At 29.3% G+C, this 22651-nt stretch overlaps 2 protein-coding genes across 2 annotated transcripts; one reads left to right on the forward strand and one right to left on the reverse strand.

Annotated features, from left to right (window-relative positions):
• The first annotated feature begins 967 nt into the window (after positions 1-967).
• On the forward strand, positions 968-18124 carry LOC132920548 (sine oculis-binding protein homolog B). Its single transcript, XM_060983027.1, is given in 5 exon segments — positions 968-1502; positions 11469-11591; positions 11593-11659; positions 17034-17271; positions 17363-18124. Coding segments are annotated over 5 exon segments (1125 nt in total). The 5' UTR covers positions 968-1427; the 3' UTR covers positions 17985-18124.
• On the reverse strand, positions 18022-21281 carry LOC132920549 (hsp90 co-chaperone Cdc37). Its single transcript, XM_060983028.1, has 8 exons — positions 21162-21281; positions 20945-21073; positions 20748-20881; positions 20526-20679; positions 19125-19403; positions 18946-19061; positions 18495-18684; positions 18022-18431 (listed from the first exon to the last, which is right to left on the reverse strand). The coding sequence occupies exons 2-8, from the start codon at positions 20975-20977 to the stop codon at positions 18222-18224; spliced, it is 1116 nt and encodes a 371-aa protein (XP_060839011.1). The 5' UTR covers positions 20978-21073; positions 21162-21281; the 3' UTR covers positions 18022-18221.
• Positions 21282-22651: the final 1370 nt, after the last annotated feature.

Raw genomic sequence — 22651 nt, forward strand, 5'->3', positions numbered from 1 at the left:
TATGTACAGGTCATCGACAAATATATGCCAAACATAACCCATTTTCTGCTCAATAGATTAACAAATGACAGCCTACCAATTGTATTAATTTAAGCAATTAAAATTTAATTAAAAATTTAAATAGATATGTTATTTAATTAAATCAGAATATAATTTTATGCATGATGCATAACTTTCAGAAAAATATATAATATATTCATATTTAATATTAAGATCGAATTGTCTATTAATTTTATATTATAATTTCCCTATGCGATTTTGAGAAACAATCGATGTAAATAAACTTTTTTGTTTGGTAGTTTTAGAATTTATTGAAATCAAAAATAACCTGGTAGAAGTCGAAAAACCTACTTAAAAATATCGATTTTAATTTTATAAGATTTCTAATTTTAACTCTTGTTCTAGGGGCATCAATTCAGTTTTAAAATAGAGCTACCAAATTTTTCCACCACCAAGTAAAAACAGTGAAATGTATTACTGTTTTAAAAGAGAAGGTGACGTTCCTTTATACGTTCTAGTAATAGTATATGACATATGTAGTTGTATGTTATTATCATATAATACCTGATCACCCGACACTATCGTCATAGTACCTATTATCAGTGATTCGTGGCAAACGACGATTCACATCGCACTATATCCCTCGCATAATCACGAGTTGTAGGAACGGCATTTGGCTGAGGTAAAATATCAACCCTCCACTTGGAAATTATAATAAATATTTGACCACTGTTCTGCACACAGGAATGGTATCGTTATCTTTTCGACTGCGGACCGTCATCCTGCGCTATAACGATATTATTTTATTATAATATATATATATTTATATATTATACTACGCTCAACAACGATCTCGATGTATTTATCCCACTCGCCGACCGTCGTCGGTTTCGAAACCGAGGCCGACCCACCCTGGCTTAGCCCGGTGAACGCCTATTTATAAGTCGGTTAAGCCTCGAAAGTCCGCGTACATACACTATTACGCGCCTGAACGCCACGCGACGCGCGCCGGTTTCTCAACATTATTACTGTCGGGCGCGCGGCGACGGCCACATTATCGTACAGCCATCATATATAAGCTGGTATCGTACGGTCGTGGCGTTTTCACACTGTTGAGTAGGTTTACTCACTGCTCCCTCGGTGCCCATCACACGCCGTTTTTCAATATAAACACCACCGATGTCGTCCAAAATAACATTTTCAAAAACGACATTATGAAATTGTATTTTAATTAAATCTATTAAAATTTATTTAAATATAAAAAACCAATAATTAACATTAATTTTTATATTTGTTTATGAGTGTGTGTGTGTACAAATATTTATATATATTTATATTACGGCACCTCGATTCGCGCTTGTCAGTCGTCGTCCTTTAGCAGATCAATCGATTTAAGAGCGAATTGATCGTTGCTTCCACCGGGAGAGATGAACAGAAACGTTCGAAAAGATTCGGACTCCAAAGGGTTGGTGAAAAACGAAACGCCGGACGAAGAGATAAAAGTACGTACCTATATAATATATCTATATTGTGTGAATGTGATATAAATGACTTATTAATAAATTGTCTGTATACACACACGCGTTTATCTTCAATACATTTGCAGGTATTAGTCAGTATATATAATATATATTAATATTATAGTATTATTTAATAATGTATATATCACGTATTATGCAGATATATAAATATATATATATAGTTATTGCGCTTCACTGCTGCACAACACTGCCATATATATGTATAGAAACTGGCAACTGCACTATATGAAATCATGCATTTCGCGGATATTGCACTATAGGCTATATAGCATGGTGCAATAAACAAATTGCATAAAACATATTTTTACGAGACGTTCATATAGGGTAGGCATAAATAAAATATTATATATAAGCAGTGAGTGTACAACATAGACTGCCGTCTGCCATCATCTTTAATAGTACCTATAGTTAGGTAACGCGTGTGCATAATATAACAGTGCCCAACGGTATAATTTAGTATTTATACTAACTTATACTAACTCGCGTGTCGTCTTTTCTATAAGTATATCTATAACGAGTGTCAATTTCGCACAATTTTACATACATTTTCCACTTTCGTGCTATTACGCATGAATTGTATATAATATTTACTGCGATAAAAAACTATTAAAATATAATAAACATAAATGCAAATTATTGTTTGTTTGATTTTAATTACATTAACATGTACCTGTTTGAAAATGTAATTCTTTAATCTGTAGTACAATATAATATTAAATTGTTATCACTATTTAAATCATAAACCTTCTATTTACTATTTAATACAGTGATATAATTATTTTAATTGTTTATATCTACTATAACTTGCCTTGACCTTAATTCATCAATACAACTTTTTTTTCTAACATATGATCCCATACAGCAGCGCATATGTTTTAATGCAACACGTGGACAGTATAGTCTAGTGTGAAACTACAAACAAATTATAAATAGAGCTTTGAAGTTGCACACTATAATAGTATTACATTGCCTAACCGAACGTCTTAAAATTACTGTAAATCCAATGAGAAGTAAATCCTAAAAATAGACAAATGTGTGTTCAATATACTAATGCCAATTTATACACTTCACGTAGATATATAATATATAAAATATTATAGTATAAAATCATTTGAAATTTCACATAATTTTTAATATTATAAAATAATTATTAACTAATAACTATTGAAATTTGAAATATATGCGAATATTAAGTCAATATTTAGATTGATTAGGTTAAATAATAACATAGGTACTCTTTAGTTTTCTTAGTTGTATATTATGTTTAATGAAAAGCATAATATTATATACTTCATTAGATCTATTTCTATTTTATTATTTCTTCGTTTTTTTTATTATTTCTTTCTGTTTTTGTATTGTAATTTGTAAACAATAACGAAACATTTTAACAAAACTTTTAAACAGGGGTTGACGACTAAAATACCTAATTTAATACGTATTGGTAAACGATATATTAAAAATTAACTTTTTGCAAGACTTTATAGCTATAGCTTATGATTATGGTATGAATTACTCGTTTGGCTTATTATATTTATGTATGTTAATTATGTACCAAGAAATGTATATATACAGCAAAATATACAAAGTGGTTCTTTTAGATTTAGGTAAACGCTATTTTTTAAAAGTATTTACGTTTCTGTAAATATTTTTTTTTACATAATTTGCACTTATTAAACAATACAACTTTTTTTTTAAATTTATATATTTAAAAAAATGTATATTATTCTTTTTAAGTTTTTATTTTTTTTTTTTATATTCTAAACAGAGTGATAAATGTATTGATTTTACAATAATATGTGTTTTTTTTAAATTTTTTATTGTTTTTTTGTGTGTCATCACATTTTGGAGTAGTAATAGTGGTTTGGTTTTTAACTTCAGCCTCTCTTTTTTTTTTTTGAAAACAACATATTATATTTTTAACTTCATATTTTAACACAAAATAATTTTCTAGAATTTCAATATCGAATTTTAAACTGTAGTAATAAATTAGTTTTAATTTAAAATTATATTCTTAACTATAATTACTCATTCAAGATTCAAATTAAAATTCTGAGTGAACCAATAAGTGTATCATTTTTAAAAAAGGTTGATAATCTGATTTTCAATTTTATAATAGGACTGATAGCAGTAATACAAAAATATATACTCATGAAGTCATGACCGGGGCACAACATTTTTAAGTACTAAAATTATTATACTATGACTTAAAAAATCGTATAATAAATTATCTTTTATTAAACATTTAAATTAATTTATATACAACTAATTTTATTGCCCAAATTAACCTTGGTCTATCGATTTATCAGAAAAAAGCAAATATATAAATTATAAAACATTAAATTGGGCAATATTTATATAACATTTTTATGACACTATAACTTAGTAGTATATAATACAATATTACAATACACAACTATTTTATTTTCTGTAACCAATGGTAACCTTATATATAATATATATATATATATATATATATATATATATGTATGTTTGTATATACAACAAATAAAAAATAATAAATTTTCATAAGCCGAAACAAAACTCATGTATGAATGTATGATTCAACTTATAGGAGTTAAATTCCTAGATGAAAAGTAGTATACAACACATTTGAGAGCTCAAAGAAAAATTGTATACAAATCGGCGCCAATTGGTCAAAAACTATAAATTTGCTTAAGGAACAACAGATGATGAGCCTTTGATTTTATTTAATAAATAATATTATATAATCAATCAAATAACTAAAATAAAACTTGAATGATGACATCGATTAAATGCGATTCGAAATATTAGTATTTTAGATTTTTAGCGGACCGATGAATGTAATGGGTATACAATGATTTATTTTTTTTAATTATTATTTTTGACATTTTTGTATTTGCCATCATTTTTTGGAATAGTATCAATGGAGCTTCTTCGATTTTAAATAAAACGTTTAATATGATTTCTAATAGCAAATTGGATCTAGTCCGCCGTATATTTTAGGAGTTCAAAAGTAAAAAATTGTCAATACTTTTCAAAATAATTTATACGACATTTATTATTTTACAATTTATTCTACAGTATTAACTCAAAATTTAACAAGTAATATAATATGAAAATAATATTATTATAATATCAAATATGACTTATATTAGATTTATTGTTTTGCCAAAATTGCTTTAACTTAGGTACCTTATTATTTATCTTAATATATAAAACGTAAATCACACTAATATTAATATAAATATTACTGTAATAGCAATATATATATAAAATAAGATATTCTTAGAAATATAGATTCTGCAGACTGTTTTAACTCTGCAAAACCTTTTTTCATCGTTTATTAATTTACAATGATTTATCATCGTATGTTCGTTTACAATATTCTATCATTATATATTCATATAATCATATACAATGATCTCTCATTAAATACAAATGTAATGCATAACACAGTGACCTACTCAATGAGACAATGATGAGGTTCACTCTTTAGTCTACGCCTACTCTACAGCAAAGCTAGCTCATGTTTTTTATTTTTTTTTTTTTTACATAAAATAAAAAATAAAAATGCTTATCATAATAATTATTTATTACTAACAGACAACAGTAGATAATTCACAAAAAAATATTTTGAACTGAATGTAGTACAAAATATGATACGACTGTCATTCGTCAGCTGTCACTAAAAGTGTAGGATTCGATGAGGTCTGGGATATAAAAAAAAAGAGAAAATCTATTTATAGGTCTAACAATACTAGTATCAAAACATCGACATAATTTTGAATTATAACATAACAAAAATTACTAATAAATAAATAGATTTATAATTTTATATTTATTGTATTATAGATAATATAAAATGTAAATATTCTAATAAAGTAAAATATCAGATTGGGGGATTGAGATAGTCCAGGGAGGCTTATTAGCCCTCCTGAGCAGTGAACACTATACACTATTTGCGTCCATAACAGAATGACACTATTTTGTATGTATACTCGGTAAAACAACAATATTGTTCGACATCTGAATTTCTAAAAATATGCGCTTTCCTTTATTGTTCAAATGTTATTATGTAGTATAGTATGAAAACATTTAATAATAATTATAACTACAATTTGTTCAGCGTTCTACATAAATAAATAAAAAAAATATAAATTTTAGAAGTTACCCCTCAAATCTTCCGTTTTTAATTAATTAATTACCTATACTTAATTGGTTAAAAAAAAATAATCTATATTCTAGATTATTATATGTATAGGATTCCAAATCGTTCTCGCATAAGTCAGTATTCTCGGTTTTCCCTAATTTAAGTATTTCATAATAAAATGTACTGTCACATAAAAGTTACAGGAAGATCCTGCAGTTAAATCGGTACTATATGTGTATACATGTGTACTTATAGACAATCCAACACAATATAATTGCCTCGCACTACTGTTCGGATTTTCCCGCGTTTTCCCCCTTGCCGCGTCACCACACGTGTACGACGTGATGTAAAATTGATCGAAAGACGACGGCGTGGCAGCGTCCCGAGAAATAGATCGTGTGCATATATATATAAGTATAAATGTGCGTGTATATATATATATATATATATATTATATATGCATATCGGATTTCTCTCTTTGGCGCGCTCGATACACGGGCCGATGGTGTGACGGGACGCAGTGGAGGTGAGGAGCTTAAAGGCGTGCAAACTGACACTGCTATCGAGTTACCAACACGAGCGTCCGTTCGTTCGCCACACTTTTCGTCTGCTATATACGCATATCTGCAGCACCGTCGCGGGCTATCCCGCTATCCTCTCTTGACGACGTCGACGAGACAATGACTTCCTATTATTATATGTAGATATATGGCGGCCGGGTAAAATTGCTCAGGTGATCGAGGGTGGCATGATTTATGGAAGCGGCGGCGACGGCGGCACAGGACGAGTGCCAATGTATACTTGCCCATGTATATAATATGTAATAGGTTTATATATTATACCGTTTTGTTGGGTGGGGGATATTGGTACACACACGGGCGTTATAAAATAATATCACGACGACGTGACCATATTTCATCGAGCCACACTAGCCCGTGGCACAAACATTAGTTACTGATACTTCAAAATCCAAATTGTAGATATATGTGGACACCTCAGCGGCATATAACTTTTTATAAAGTAAAATCAACGAGAGAAAAAAAACTTATGTATAAAAATGTATTAAAGCAGGTAAAGTGGTATATATGTATAACTATATTTAATATCCGCAATATCTTATACAAACTTATATATGTGTATATTATCATGTTCTATATATAGATTTAAATAGATGACTGTGTATTTAACTTTTATAAGTTTAAACTTTTAAGTTAATGTGGGGAAAAATATTAACTGAACTCAGTTAAAAAGAAGTTTTTTTAATAATTATTTGGGTCACACATAGAAAATTTTTAACTTTTAACTATTTAAAAAAAATAACTAAATATTATATGAAAATGTATCCTAAACTATTTCCTAATTTAAGCAATTACACAAATAATGAATCATAAATAAAGCAATTTTGATTTAATTTTAAAAGTCTTTCAAACGTTGAATATTTGATTTTAGAACCCTAATTGCAAGCTAGTTGTGAAGTCAAAATTACTCCTTAGGCAGTCCAGCGTGTCAACTAAGTCCAACGACTCCAACGTATTCCGGCTGAAAATAATTGAATGTTCCCTGAATCGGTGAACACACTGATTGTAATATCATTGAATAAAAACTTCATCTAAATATGTAAAAATATTATACAATATGTAATAAGTAGCAATTCTCAATTTCCACGCTGCCAGAGGTTCCGATTCTCTTAAATTATTATAATACATCTAAAAAATATATCATTACCTATTAATACACTATTAAGTTCGAAGAAGTCGTTCTGTTGTGTAGTAGATTTCGAATGAACCTTGAGATTTAGTAGGTCACTGTAATAGGGGCTAGGTAAATTGAATCCGAAATACCGTTTTTGTGGTAAACTGAGTCCCTGGTTATAATAGGTTCAGACGGTTTAGTTTCTAAAACAGCACATTTTCCTTTTCACTTTTACAGGCTTAGTACTATCTGTTATGTTAACATAACTGGCGTGGTTAAAAATGTGTTTTTTTTTGTTTTTAATATCTAAAAATAATTGTTATAATTGTTATTATGTACATGGTAAAAATTTATTTGATATATTCTTAACGAATTCAAATCTTGAAATATTTTTATTTTCATATTTCAACATTTCTTGTCTCAAAAAAAAATGTTTTCTTTTGTTATTTGTTTCATTTTATTACCTACCTCTTTGCTACGTATTTATATATATAGTTGAATGTATTTAAGTAAGCAAATCGGTAATCGATAATCACTAATTGGTGACCATAGTCACTATACAGTACTTATTGAATCTAGAGACTTTTTATTTTTAAGTAGGTGCATCGTCGTTATTTATAAATTATTCTTTCGAAAAATATTATTACTCGGGACTCAGTTTACCTAGCACGTTAAAGTTTTCCAGACTCAACTTACCTAGCCCCAATATCTACCCAATTATTTGGGACTCAGTTTCCACTCCCGCTATAATGAATGTATTAAATTTTAATTCCCTGATAATTCATTTCATATTTGTATAACAAAAACGTTTCTGAAAATCTATCATATATAATATATTATACTGCAAGAACTTTGGTTAGGTATTTACACATTTAATACCGCCCAACCATACAACATAAAATTATTTCATTTTTCCATCTAAAATCACAGTTAAAACTTTTAAACAAATCTAGAATAATTCAAAACATATTTTCATGTCAAAATATCTTACAAATTGTTCATAAAATCATATTATATTGAATATTTGAAACATTTCACATTTCATAATATAGGTATTAATATTTAGTATAACAAATTATTTTTTGAATTATAATTTTTCATTGGAATTTTGGATTCATTCCAAAACATCAAAATTTATTACTTATGATATGTGTTATGTATACATACTACATAACATTTTATTATTATGATAAGTTAAAAGGAGGTGCTTACTTACTTAATTTGTTTGAAACAATATCGTTAATTAATCGCATATGCATCATTAAAACGAAATAGTACATATTTTAAAATATTTAAATACTAATTTACATTTACATATTTATACATGTATACTTTTATCTTAACAATTTATGTTCAGATATAACTATAATGCAACGGGAAAGATAATGTAGGTAAGATTCATGTACCTACCTAATATACCTATGTATTTACTTTAAGGAACTCCTTCCCTCCGAATTTGATTTCAATGTAAATATAAACATTTTTGATAAGGGATAGTGGATGACACAATCTTAATTGCTTGCAATTAAACATAATAATACATGAAGACGTGTAAATACCTAAATATATAGTAATATAATATTATAATATATATAGGTAGGTATATAATATTATGTACGAGGAACATTATACTATAACCATATACATAATAATATCTTTAGTCGAGTAAGTAATAAAGAACTCAATTTTGGCACTAGTTATATTAAATAAACGAGTTTTAATTATATATATAATATATATAAATATATAATATTTTGTACATGCTATGTATATCGAACTCTCATATTTTCTAGCCAAACAGTGTGTGTGTGTGATTGATAAACGCATACCTACATATAATATACTGTTCATATGTATATATAATGTAATATGTACACATTGTACACCTATATGTATATGTATAGATGTACATCACATTATTGTGTCCTCACTTTAGGGTTTACAGTTACACATTATATTTCATTATTTCACCCGATATCCACACTATAGCTATCATTATCCGTTCTTTGTGCGTCACCCAATACCACCCGGGCGGCGACGTCGGCGGAGCACAGTATAAATGTCTGTGGAAAAACGAGAACAGCTTTTAATCAATCCATTTTTGTCTCTCCATAACTGCACACACGCGTGATGCGTATTATTATTGTATACATATACACGAAGTAAATCGTTCAAATGTAATTTCAAAAATTCCAGACGTAATGATTTATTATACAAGTCCGCGTGCAAGCTGCGAGTAAATTATTTTATTACTCGTTTATTAGTGTAGCCGTGTAGGTATACGTGTGCAACGAAGCTAACTTTTAGGTAATTCAAAATGTATTATAATATAAGTAGACCGTTGGTGTATAAAATATTTCACAGGCATATAATTAAGCACATAAAATATGTAATGATACAGGCATACAGGCAGGTTAAGTGAACTTTATGTGGCTGTATGCTGTATAGTATATATAGCTAGTTGGTTATTGGTATGCGTATATAGTATATACTTACCTAAGTCAAATCTGTTGAAGTATGGCCAAATTGTATTTATTTCAGTCGAATTGCACTTGGGTTAAAACCAGAGGCGTACCCAAGGGGGGGGTTTCGGGTCTGGACCCCTCCCCCATGGAGGATAAGGTGCAAACCACTGATTGTATATTGTGTAATATGGTTGATATTGTATAATATTTAGTATTTACATTATTATTATCGGTCTCGACGATCTCCCCTGTTCGGTTATACTTGTTTCTTTTATCAATTAAAGAGTATAAAATAAACATATTTGTTGGTTTTTCAATGATATATATTATATGTAATTTTTTTATACTTTTTGAGACCTTTTGCTCACAATGCCCATCCATAATCATCCCAATACCCACTGTACACCGCACTTGAAATTATTGTAAAAAAATATTTTATAGACCGTATTCTAAAAAGATTAAAATTAAAATAAAGACTTCTTAGTATACTCGTATTTATACGACATGTATAAAATATTTTGAGTGACTAATAAAACTAATAAATATATTTTTTAAATTGTTGACGTTTTTGTTAGTAATATGATTACTGAAATAAAAATGCATTATTATAAATTCCCGATTTTGGAAGTAAATATTGTGTCAACCATAGATTATAAAACCACGGTTATCTGCTCGATAAATAATATACCCGGATAACTGATTTTATCTATTTTTACTATCTTTATTGTTTGAATGTTTTGATCCTCTCATAACTACATGTCTACATTTATTTAATTCCTACAATCAATATTATATGTTTAAATATCTTGTATTTTATTATCAAACCTAATTTATAATATAATTATCATTGAAATATATAAAAATAATATTTATACCATATTATATTCATACATTTAAAGTGATATATATTTTCGAATATTAACTATGATAGTTTATATAGTTCAAGAACTGAGGGGTGCATGAGGGTGCAGTTGCACCCACGAACATTTATCTAGGGGGGAAAAAGTATCATTTTTCACCCACAGATAGCAGTCAAAAATATTATACTAATTTAAATATAGAATACAGTTTTACATTGAGATTTTTTTTTTATTACTTTTGTAATAGCACCAGTTAAATATTAGGTGGTGTGGGGAAACACCCCGCACAGGTTTGTGAATCACCATAAACGTTTGCACCTACATGAGTTTCTACCAAGTGCCGCTTATGCCTAGGTCCTACCAATATAACAAAGTATCTATTCTAAACTCATCTAAAATTTAAATAATCATATTATTTGAACACGATAACTTATAGATTACCATACTACTATGTTTTGTACCCAGGCGCATACACAAGGGGGGTTTTAGGAGTCTTAGGAGTTCAACCCACCTCCCAAAAAATATTTTTGTGTACGCGCCTGCTTGTACCAGCAGTTTCCTCGTGGACAGTTAAGATCTATATAATACTACCAATAAAGCCAATATTTAATATATAATTATGTATACATATCTATTATCTATACAATTTTTATAATAAACTATAAATGTATTAACAGGTACCTATCGCGTACTTAAAGATACATGTTTATTATTTTGCTTTACAAATTATAATTATCTATAGTATTATATTTTACTTTTAATATGTCGTGTTTTGTAGGAATACGTGAAAACCACAATGAACGAGATGCTTGGATGGTACGGATATGAAAAAATTAATTCCAAAGACTGTTCACTGCAAAGTATGAATTTAGTTAAGCTCAGAGAAAAATATCGAGGCCGCCTCAAAAAGCACAGAACCAGAAACTTCGTCGGACGAATACAATAGTCCACAATCTCCGACAACGTCGAGTAATTTTATTTATTAAAATATTATAGTTAATAATTTTATATTGATATATTTAAACTTATTTATGAATATTTGAGTAAATTAATATAATACTTTAATAGGTAAGTACAAGATATTAGATAATTACTTATATATGCAGTATTTGTGACAAGGTCTTAACAAAAAAAAAATTTCGGGGTGGTCCAGCATTTTTTAAATATTGGTTATTGGAATTTGGGGTAAAACACTAGAATGAAATAAAGTATTTAGTATATTCTAGAATAAAAAGTATTTTTAAGTATTTCAAAAATAAATTGGCCGAAAAGTATTTAAAATACAAAAAAAATATTTAAATACAAGCAAGGGCGTAGCCAGGGGGGGTCAGGGTTCAAACCCCCCCACCCATCGCAGTTTTTCTTGAAATAAAATTGAATAGGTTTAAATGCCTATTATATTTAAAACTTGTATAATATAACACATATATAGTCTACCCCCCCCCAACGGGCTACGGTCTTGTATTATACAAGTATTCGAATACTTAACAAAAGTACAAGACTGTTAGTAATTAATTCTAAAGCTATATATATGATAACTGTAAAGTTAAAAATACTTTCTATGTAAGTTGACATGTCACCGCGGTTCGTTAAACTGAAATTATGTTATTATGTATTATCAATTTTTGTAGACAAAAAGGAAACAAATGATCAAGCTTGTTGATTAATAATGAAAATATTTTTTCAAATTATTTAGTATATTTCAAATTTTATTAAGTTAAAAATGAAATTAAAAACTATATAATGTTACTAAGTACACTTACTACTATACGTATATCATGGGGACACCATACAGTAGATACCAATATCCTAAATTTTCAATAATTAAATTAAATTTAGATAAAAATTGTAAAACTCATGATTATAGTGATTAGTGTATATAGAACACAATTTGTATAATATACCTACCTATTTACAGTATTACCATTGAATAATAAATAATAATATTATGTATAATCAATGTTATTTTCTTATAACTAGTATTAGTTTAAAAATTGAAAATTGTTAACACAGAACTAAATTTAAAGGAATTTATTTTAACTAAAAATGCATAGAAGTTATAATTAAAAGTAGGTAGGTGCGTAATACTGTATAATAGTATAGCTCAGCGCTCAAGCCCAATTATTTATAAAATTTCGTGCTACACAAAGCAAAATTATTTTAAAACTTTGAATGGAAATTTTATTCTCGCTTAACTCAAAATATTATTACTGTCTCAAAAATGGATATACCTACATCAATAATAATTCTATAATGCAAATAATAATAAAATACCTACTTACCTTTTAATTTATATGAAATAGCATAAAATAATAAAAACTTAAATTTACCTTTTTAATAATTAAAAATACTAAAATTGTATATTAATTATGAAATATTTAATTAAAACAAAACTTTAATTCTAAACAACAATAGTTCATCATTCTTCAATTTGGCTTCAGAGAAGACACCTTCGTACTATTCCTGTAGTCTTACCAGTAAATAAACTCATGAATGTTTTTTTTTTACAATTTAACCATTTTAATACTGCAGGGAGTGTGGATAGAATTCAGCTACCTATAATAGGTATACTCATTTATATATATTATATTAAATTTCTGATAGTTTCTAGACATAAAGAAGATCTTTTACAAGTTTCAATAGGTAGGTACATAATACAAAGTGACGGCGCCAGATACTTTTTATTTAGGTGGGCGATAGTGCGATACCGAGCCAAATATTTTTCTGGTGGGGCATTTATGTATGGCTACTCGATCACCCATTAATTTGTTTATACCATATTTTCAGGAAAGTATTGCCATAAATGTTTTGGATATATTATATTTCTAAATAAATAACCAAAAAATATACCTACTATATTATTATCATAAATTACTACGGTAGAACTTCAAATTTCCTCCGTTTTTTTTATTTGTGTATTATTTACAAAAATAGATATATAACTTTTTATTTTTAATGTATGAGATCTTAGAAAGTGTGCCGTTAGTATTAACTTAATAGAGTATTTTTATTTTAATAATGATTTACAGTTTCTTTATTTACTTACATATTTTTAAATTATAAGGGAGCAATGGAGAATCAAATGTTGGGAGAGGGGCACTTGCCACAATGTAGCGCCGCCCCTGGTACTATGATCCGTTCAACATCAACTGAATGTGGTTAGCAGCTATGATGCGTGCCACAGCAGTAATAATTTTCACCATTAATTACTCAACAACATTTTCAATATATTCTTAGATTTTTTTTTATCTTTAAATTATTAAAATTATTACTATTTAATTTTTGTTTCGTAGACCACAGTATACAGTGTACATACATTCAAATCGTAATACGAACTTTTACATATATTTGTAGTGCACATAAAATAGAGCCTTGTTTAGTAATACCTACTTGATATTTTTACTAAAGATTCATATGATGGGCCTTGATAGTAAAATATTTGTACTTGATGAATAATTTAGGCCAATTAAGAAGTTTTAAAATGTTATAGTGAGCCCCCTACCCCCCAAAGATCGTATTTTAGTAACTAATAATTAATAAAAACACATTTTTTAAGCCTCAACTGTTCTGAAAAGGGTTAATCGCCTCCCTTACCCTCCCCCCTCCAAAAATAAATAAATAATAAGCTCCTATTTACGTGCCCGACTCAAATTCGATTTTTTTGTGATTAGTCGTGATGGTTCTTTTAATTTAGGTAATATAAGCAGAGCCGTGCCGTGGGGGGGCCTAGGGGGCATGCGCCGCGGGCGCATGGTTTAAAGGGGCGCCAAAAAAATTGAAATGCATAAAGCATAATGATAAATAAAATAGGGGGGGGGGGGCGAATATTTTTAATTTTACCCTGGGCGCCAAATCTTAACGGCACGGCTCTGAATATAAGCGACCTACAACCACATAATACATACTAATCATACAGCAAACTAAGTGTGGTTGAGCCGGTTGAGGAGTCGATGAACCAGATTCCAGTTAATATTATATTATTATCATGTACACACGATGTCACTGTGCGGAGTACACAGAATTAGGTCTAGCTCGCGCGGAAATAATAGTATATACCATTATACCAATACACGCGCAGTAGTATGGGTATATTGTGTACTTATATATATAAATGGTGTACAACATCTGTACAACTGTATACAACTAAAACATGCGCCATCAGTGTAATAGTAAAATGCTGAAGTTATACGTAGTTATATTGCGTATAGTTATTTTCGGTCTCGACACAGAATGTCCCAAGTCAGCGCATAATATAAGTATAATGTGGCGTGCGCGCAGTGCCGCAACTACACCAATTTGGGCCCGTGTGCAAATAAAATTAATGCCCCCCCCCCTGTCTTGAAAATTAATTTTTCCAAATTTGAAAACATACTTTGGAATTTTGAATTTTTACTCATACAAATATAAACAAAAATAAAGTTAACATAAGGAAAACACATACAGGTATGTATTTACAAATAAATAAATGTAATAATTTGTAACCTTTTTTTATTAATTTTAAATATAAATAATTATCAAGTAACAATTTAATTGAACACACTATACATAAGCATTAACAGCCAATTAAAAAATTGAAAAAAAAAATACATTACTCACTTTAAAAAATTCTTTTTTCTTGCCTTTTTGTTGGCAAAATTGTCAATTATATTTTCTATGTTAATATCATTTGTTTGTTGTCTTTCAATATTAAGCAAAGCTATACTTGAAAGTCTCTCTTGACCGATGGAGTTTCGTACGTAATTTTTGATAAGTTTAAGCTTTGAAAAGGATCTCTCAACTCATACTATATAGGCCGGTCAAAATACGCGTTCCTTCGCATGACGCGCTTTAATCAATTGCAACCAAACTATTTTTAATTTCGGTTATACGGGCCGCAAAAGAAACGTTAATATACGATAACGTTGTGTTGTACAAGACAAAATCGATCTATTGTTCAATAATTATTAATTATTATTATATTATTATAACAAAATCTTTTTATTTTTTTCTTTCTACATACTTTTCAATTTTTATCATTGGGCCCCCCATTATAGGTTGGGGCCCTGGGCCCGTGTGTTTGACACACGCAACACACCCGGTTATTGCGGCACTGCGTGCGCGAGACGACTCCGGTCGAGAACTAGCGCGTATATTACAATATATACTATAATAATACCCGTAGCCTTGCAGTGTTCGTATTATATTAAACACCATGTGTGTGTGTATATATATATATATATATATAATATACACTTTGGTACGATTTATATATACACATCCAATCGGCAGCGGCGTCTAACACAAAGACCCATCCATCCGTGTAGTCGTCTCGTCGTAATACAATATTGTTCGGGTATAAAAAGCGCTCTCGGATGTCTCGTATAATGAAAATAAGGGTCATTTCGTCTCATCTCGATGCGAGCCGAGTGTGCACTACAGACAACAGCCCATCATTCCGCGCGTACCGGGCGTGTGCGTATAATACACCAATCCCGCTGCTGATATGCAACCTTCCACCCGACCTCTACGATGGGATAATAGATAATCATCACGTTCAGTTGTACATACATGAACCTTTATGTACCTATATGTGTTATTGGATTAGTTACAAATTCCCGATCAAGTTATATAGATTCAGGAGCGACTTGTTATAAGAATATTATGAGCGACTGCTCCTGTCCCGAAAATGGGGGGAAAAGTTGAACAGGTTTAATCATAATAGAAGAGATCATTCATTCATTCGTGTAAAAAATAAGTGTATTTATATCATAAATTGTAAACGACTACCAGTGAGACGACTACTAGTATACACCCAAGTGTAGGTAGGTAACTATTCTATCTCCGGATATTTCTCTGGCCGTCCAAAAATAAAACCAATGCTGCAGGAATATGTTTGACATTTTTATCCACCCTAGAGCCTACTAGCCTGGATTTTAAAATCTCAAATATTTTCCTACACTATTATAGTTTTATGATATAAACTATAAGTACCTATACTTGATTTCCTTATAACTATAATAGGAATGTCATATTATCAAATACTGAAATACATTTAGATCGTATATTGTAAAAAAGCCTGTGTAAATAATAAAGAGGTACCTAATTTAAACTGGAAAACCTTATACAATAACTACTAGGTAGGTATGTAAGTATTTGACTAAATAAATCTGGTCCAAAATTCAAAATAGTCATAACTGAGAACGTCTGTTATAATACATTAATACATTATGTTGCGAATTGTGATCTGATACTGCAGCAGTTTATTATTATAAGTTATTCCTTATTATAATTTAGCCAGGTTAAAAAATAGCAAATTCCAAGTTTTATTATAATTGATAAGTATTAATTAGATTGTTTGTAATAGATTCACCAGTACAGCAAATGACATGCGGATGGTGTGACAAAACGTTAATAGCCAAAGCGTTTACATTCCGCACAGCAGAATCGGATAATGAAAAAGTGTTTTGTTCCGAACAATGTTTCTCACATTACCGAAGAGCAAATTTCAAACGAAATAAGACATGCGACTGGTGTAGACATCTGAGACACACAGTTAACTGTGTAGATTTCCAAGACGGCGATCATCAGCTACAATTCTGCAGGTGACAAACGTAAAGAGTTTTTAATTTGATTTTATTTCAGACACAACGCGTAATAGTAAAATAATTGCAATCTCTGTATTCGCCTTCACAGTGATAAATGTCTGAACCAGTATAAGATGAACATCTTCTGCAAAGAAACTCAAGCCCAGCTAGAGTTACACCCTCACCTACAAAACACGTCGCTGCCAGAAAATCTTTGTAAAACCCTGGAGCCGAATTTGCCACTCATTACACCCGACCTATGGCTACGTGATTGTCATTCACCACCACTTCCAGACCGGTCACCATCTCCTCAAAGGCCTCATTCCCCTCCACTGCCTGGACCAGCAGTTCCTCAGCTACGCATATCCAATAAACTATTTGACCGTCCAACCCGAAAACGCAAGAGAACCACAGTTGAAGATGCTGTACCACCTGTATATCCAAAATTTCCACCACATGCGCCAGTTTATTGTACACCACCGTTATGTAGGTCACCAGCATTCACGCAGTCACAGTCAACAAGTAGCAACATACCAACAAATGCTGAACCAACACCTTCGCCACTTTATCCATTGAACTTACCACCATCCTTACTACCACCACCTATGATATTAGTACCATATCCTATTATGTTACCAATACCAATACCTATTCCTATACCTATACCGTTACCATTTTTACAAAAAGAATGTGAAAAAAGCAGTAATATGGAAAAAAATGAAAAAAAATAATAATTATGTACAATCATGATAAAAAAATTATTTAAAATAATATTATAAATATTATTATAATTATCATTATAAATACTTAACAAACAAAATTTGATTATAAAAAAAAAATTAGTTTTACTATTATAATGCAACCAAAAGTATTTCATGTCTTAATGTATGTAAACAGATAAATTTAGAACCAGAAAAATGTTATAATCTAATAATTATAAGTTAATCAATGAATAGGATAATATAAGATTATTTTGAGCTGTCTATCTCAGAATAAATATTTTCTTCTTGTGGTTTATCATCATCTTCAGCACTGCTTTTATCTTTGTTGGCGTCAGGTACCCATAATCCAGAATCTACACAACGCTTCATGTAATAAGTTGCATCTTCTTGGTTCATGTTTTTAATCGTATCTTGCAATAACTGAATATCTTGTGATTCAAAACATTTTTTTAACTCCTAAAATAAACATTGTATTTACATTATTTATTAACAAACTATTATTACTAATATACTTCTTACATCTGGAAGACTCTCGAAAACTTCAACTGGATCAAGACCACCGGGTCCTAACCTTGCTTTTCGTTCTTCTTCTTCTATTTCAGCTTGAGCTATACGTAGCTTTTCCTCAGCCCTTTTTCGGATGCGGTCTTTAAACATGTTAAGTTCTTCTTCAAAAGAATCTTTGTACTGTTTCTCAGCTAATTGTATTCTTAAAAAATTTAATTTGACTAAATTATGAATCAATGTAAAATATCAATATTAATTTTATAATTTAACACATCTATTTATTATATAATAATATGAGTTTCTTAATTAACTATCATAGTAAGATAAGTGATGAACCAAAAAATATAATCTATGAAATTATAAAATTAATATAAAATGTTATTTCATAATACATTCAATAATACAATTTAAAAAATGTTAGAAATAAATTTATCAATTTAACAATATAGTATATAATAAATACCTTGAAAAAAATGAAGGTACACATGCTCTTGGATCAATAGATAGTTGTCTAGATAGTTCCAAAATATATTGCATACAAATTGTTTGATGTGCTACATGTTCCATTAGATCAGATTTCTAAAAAATGAAAGTGCTGCTATGAATTTATTGTCTTAATAATGATTTTCAAACAAAACTTACGCCTTCCATTTGCAAATCAATACACCAAATAACCAAATAATTTGCGGTATCTTCACAAACAAGTTGAGGATTTTTTTGTAAATATTCTTGACTGTCTTTATATTTTTTGAACATACCAAATACTTTCAATTTACTTTTATTTTCATTAATAAATGTTTCTAATCGCTTAGCTTTCTCTTCTTCAGTCATATTTTCTTCAGTTGGTAGAGGCTTGGGAGTATTCACAATTGTCTTTGTAAAACCTGGTTTACTTATAGTATCAACATTCCATGGCATTACCTAATTAAAATCATACAAAATATATAAGTAAAAAATGCACTGTATAATTTAGTTTATTACAGCCATTAAGATACTTGACAAGCTATTAGTTTATAAACATAATTATTGTTGAGATAGCTTACTGAATTTTTGATTCTGATTTCATTCAGGTCTTAGATACAACATGTTTTTATCATCTTCATTTAATTTTAATAAAAAAGTATTTCAAGAAGTATTAATAATATTACGACATTATAAAGCTTAATTTCAAATACTTATTAAAAGTTATTGGGGCTTTTTGTTATTACTCATAAAAAACTTATAATCTAAGCTCAGATCTATATAAATTAAAAAAAAAAAACAAAATATTTAATAAAGACAATACCAGAACATTTCTCTCCTTGGGAGTTGTAAACACATCTTTTAAATTACAAAAATGTAAAAAAGAATTTTTGTTTAGCATGAAAAAAATTATAAGGTAATGAATAATGATAATGTTGTACATTTATACATTTAATAACATTACTATACAGACACAAACATTAAGCGGAAACAATTAAAATTTAAACAAATGCATGTATTAAGTGAAAAAAGGTGAAAATCAGACGAGTCCACTGTCTTAGAAATATACAAATATAATATTTACACATTCATTAGTGTTTTGAAATTTAACTTTGTAATATTAAATTATCAAAATGATTGATAATAAATTTAATATCTATCATTGAAAAAGATACTCCCTTTCATACTATTAATCATAGAGCAGCTAAAATTTCCAATAAACATTTAACAGATGATACAAGTTGTTCTAAGTTAATTTTAAGCAATATAATGGAGTCTAAAAAGCACTAAAATAAAATTTAAGTACAAGTTACTAAGCTTCAAGCATAAACATCATTTCTTTTCATCATTGTATGGTAAATTGTTGATTGATCAGTATTACAACAATATATAATAATAAAGAAAATCAGTATTGTAATTGATAACATTATCAAGTGTAACAATAAAAGGATTTTATGCAAAATAATGTAGAATATATCATCTGCCTTAAGAAATAGTAAAAATTATAGAATAGAGTAAAAACCTCAATGTTTAAACCGAAAAAAAAAATGTTAAAAGATTTTCATAATTATTTATCAATACCTTTTCTTTAACTTTGAACTCTTCTTCTCGTTTTTTTAATTCTTCTTCTTCAACACTTAAAGCACTTAATGCTTCTTCAAGTTCTTTTTTATTTTTTCCTTCTTGTTCAGCAGACAAAAGCTGATTTTTAGTTTCTTCATACTTTTCTTGAAAACTATAACAATAATATTTTGATTCAATTTACTTACTATTGTACAATGTTAAGGTAATGAGATATTTTACGTTTTTTTCTTAATTTCCAATTCTTGTTGTTCACGTTTTATTTCTTCCATACGTTCAACACGAGCCTGATGCCTCCAACGAAATAATGACGGTGTATCAATATTAGGGTGGGTTTCATCTTCGTCATCGGACACCTAAAATGTAAAATAATTAAACATAAAAACTATCTAATCGCATAAGAAATGAGATCAACTTACTTCAATATTTTTCCACTTGCTATAATCAACCATTATAGATAGATTCTTCTAACTGGGTTTACACAATTCAAAACTGAGGGTTAATCTATTCGACCGCAATTGTAGTATCAATTACAACACAAATATTACCTGACAAAGCAGAATAATTAAAAATTAATATTTTATTGTGAATTAATTTTTTTTTTTTATAAATAGTATAGACTATAGAATAACTTACTATTTTTTCATATAAACATTAAACGGTACAAAATACGTAAAGGGCACAAGCACAATATTATTCTATTTATTCTGATTAGTGATTTCTGGAACATTCGTCGTTATCCATATCAATATCATGGATGAAAAAATGTAAATTCCCCAAAAAATACCACGGTAAGTTTATTGTAAAAAATATATTTAGTTCCATGAACGTAATTAGATTATTATTAAAATTCTAATATTAATATTATATTGGCGGTCTCATCTAGCACTCCAATAAATTAGTGCATGGCGCTATTCAGACTCCAACTCCTGCTACTCACAGGGTTCAGACTTCGGCGGTGACAGTGGTGTCAGTAGCAAAAAACATTATTACAGACAGTGGCAGAGTAGAATCTAGACCAGTGGCGTGGTTACCGCAGGGGCAACAGAGACATTTGCCTCAGGGCGCAAAATAACAAATAAAATAATATTGGTTTTGTGTAATTGTAAATTTATTTTTATTTAATTTGAAACAAAATATTTAATGTGATATAGGTATGAATGGTATGATTGTTTAATCTCATAAAAAAAAACATAAATTTAGTCACGGCAAAGTTTTAATGACAAAGATCGAAGAATCGAATTTATTTTAAATAGCGCGAAAAATATATATTTTGCCTCGAGACGCTGACGAAGGCAGTTACGCTACTGATCTAGATTGATATAGAACATTAAGTAATAAATTAAATAATTCATAGCCCATTAGGAAGGTATCTACTTTTAACGAACCTATATAGTATATATGTATATAGTATATTATACTTTAAACATAGGCGCAATTTGTGTTTTTAATTTAGCATGTACTGCTAAATGTAAAAGTACTGTGTGTATACTCGCATTACAGCCACTACAGGGTTAGTTCACCGCGCGCGTATACGTAGTACACTAGTGCATAGTACGTTCCTACCATTTATTTATCTGAAATCTAAAAAAAGACACTCGCCTAACCAGACGCGAATCCAAGGGGCAATAGCCCACCTCCAAAGACTATAGGATGTCTGTTTTCGGCAACCAATAAAATGAATTGTCTTGTCGATAGTATTTCAGCCGTGTTAGTTTTTATCGGTCCTCTCCCACCCCCTCCCCCTAAATATAGCCGGATCCGCGCTATGCTACACTCATAATAATTATAAAAAACTAGCTGACCCGGTAAATTTTGTTTTGCCAAAAAGAAAATACTTTTAAAAAAAAAACTGCATAAAAGTTTTGATACCTTTGGCGGATTCATCACTCTTAAAATGACACCTTAATCTTAACCCATTCGGCCACCACTACTGTTGGCATTATGGGAGCGTAATAAGGTTGTTAAGCCCATGTAGTAAACCCACGTTAAAATCGTTTTCTCCATGTTGATCCATTTTTTTGCTGTTAGCCGGGGGCCCCATTTTAACGATTAATAATGTCATATGGACAATTTTATTAGCTAAAGCTTGCTGTAGCTTTTTCAATTCGAAAAAACATTCCGGA

Source organism: Rhopalosiphum padi, chromosome 2 (assembly GCF_020882245.1).
Source record: "Rhopalosiphum padi isolate XX-2018 chromosome 2, ASM2088224v1, whole genome shotgun sequence".
NCBI lineage: Eukaryota > Metazoa > Arthropoda > Insecta > Hemiptera > Aphididae > Rhopalosiphum > Rhopalosiphum padi.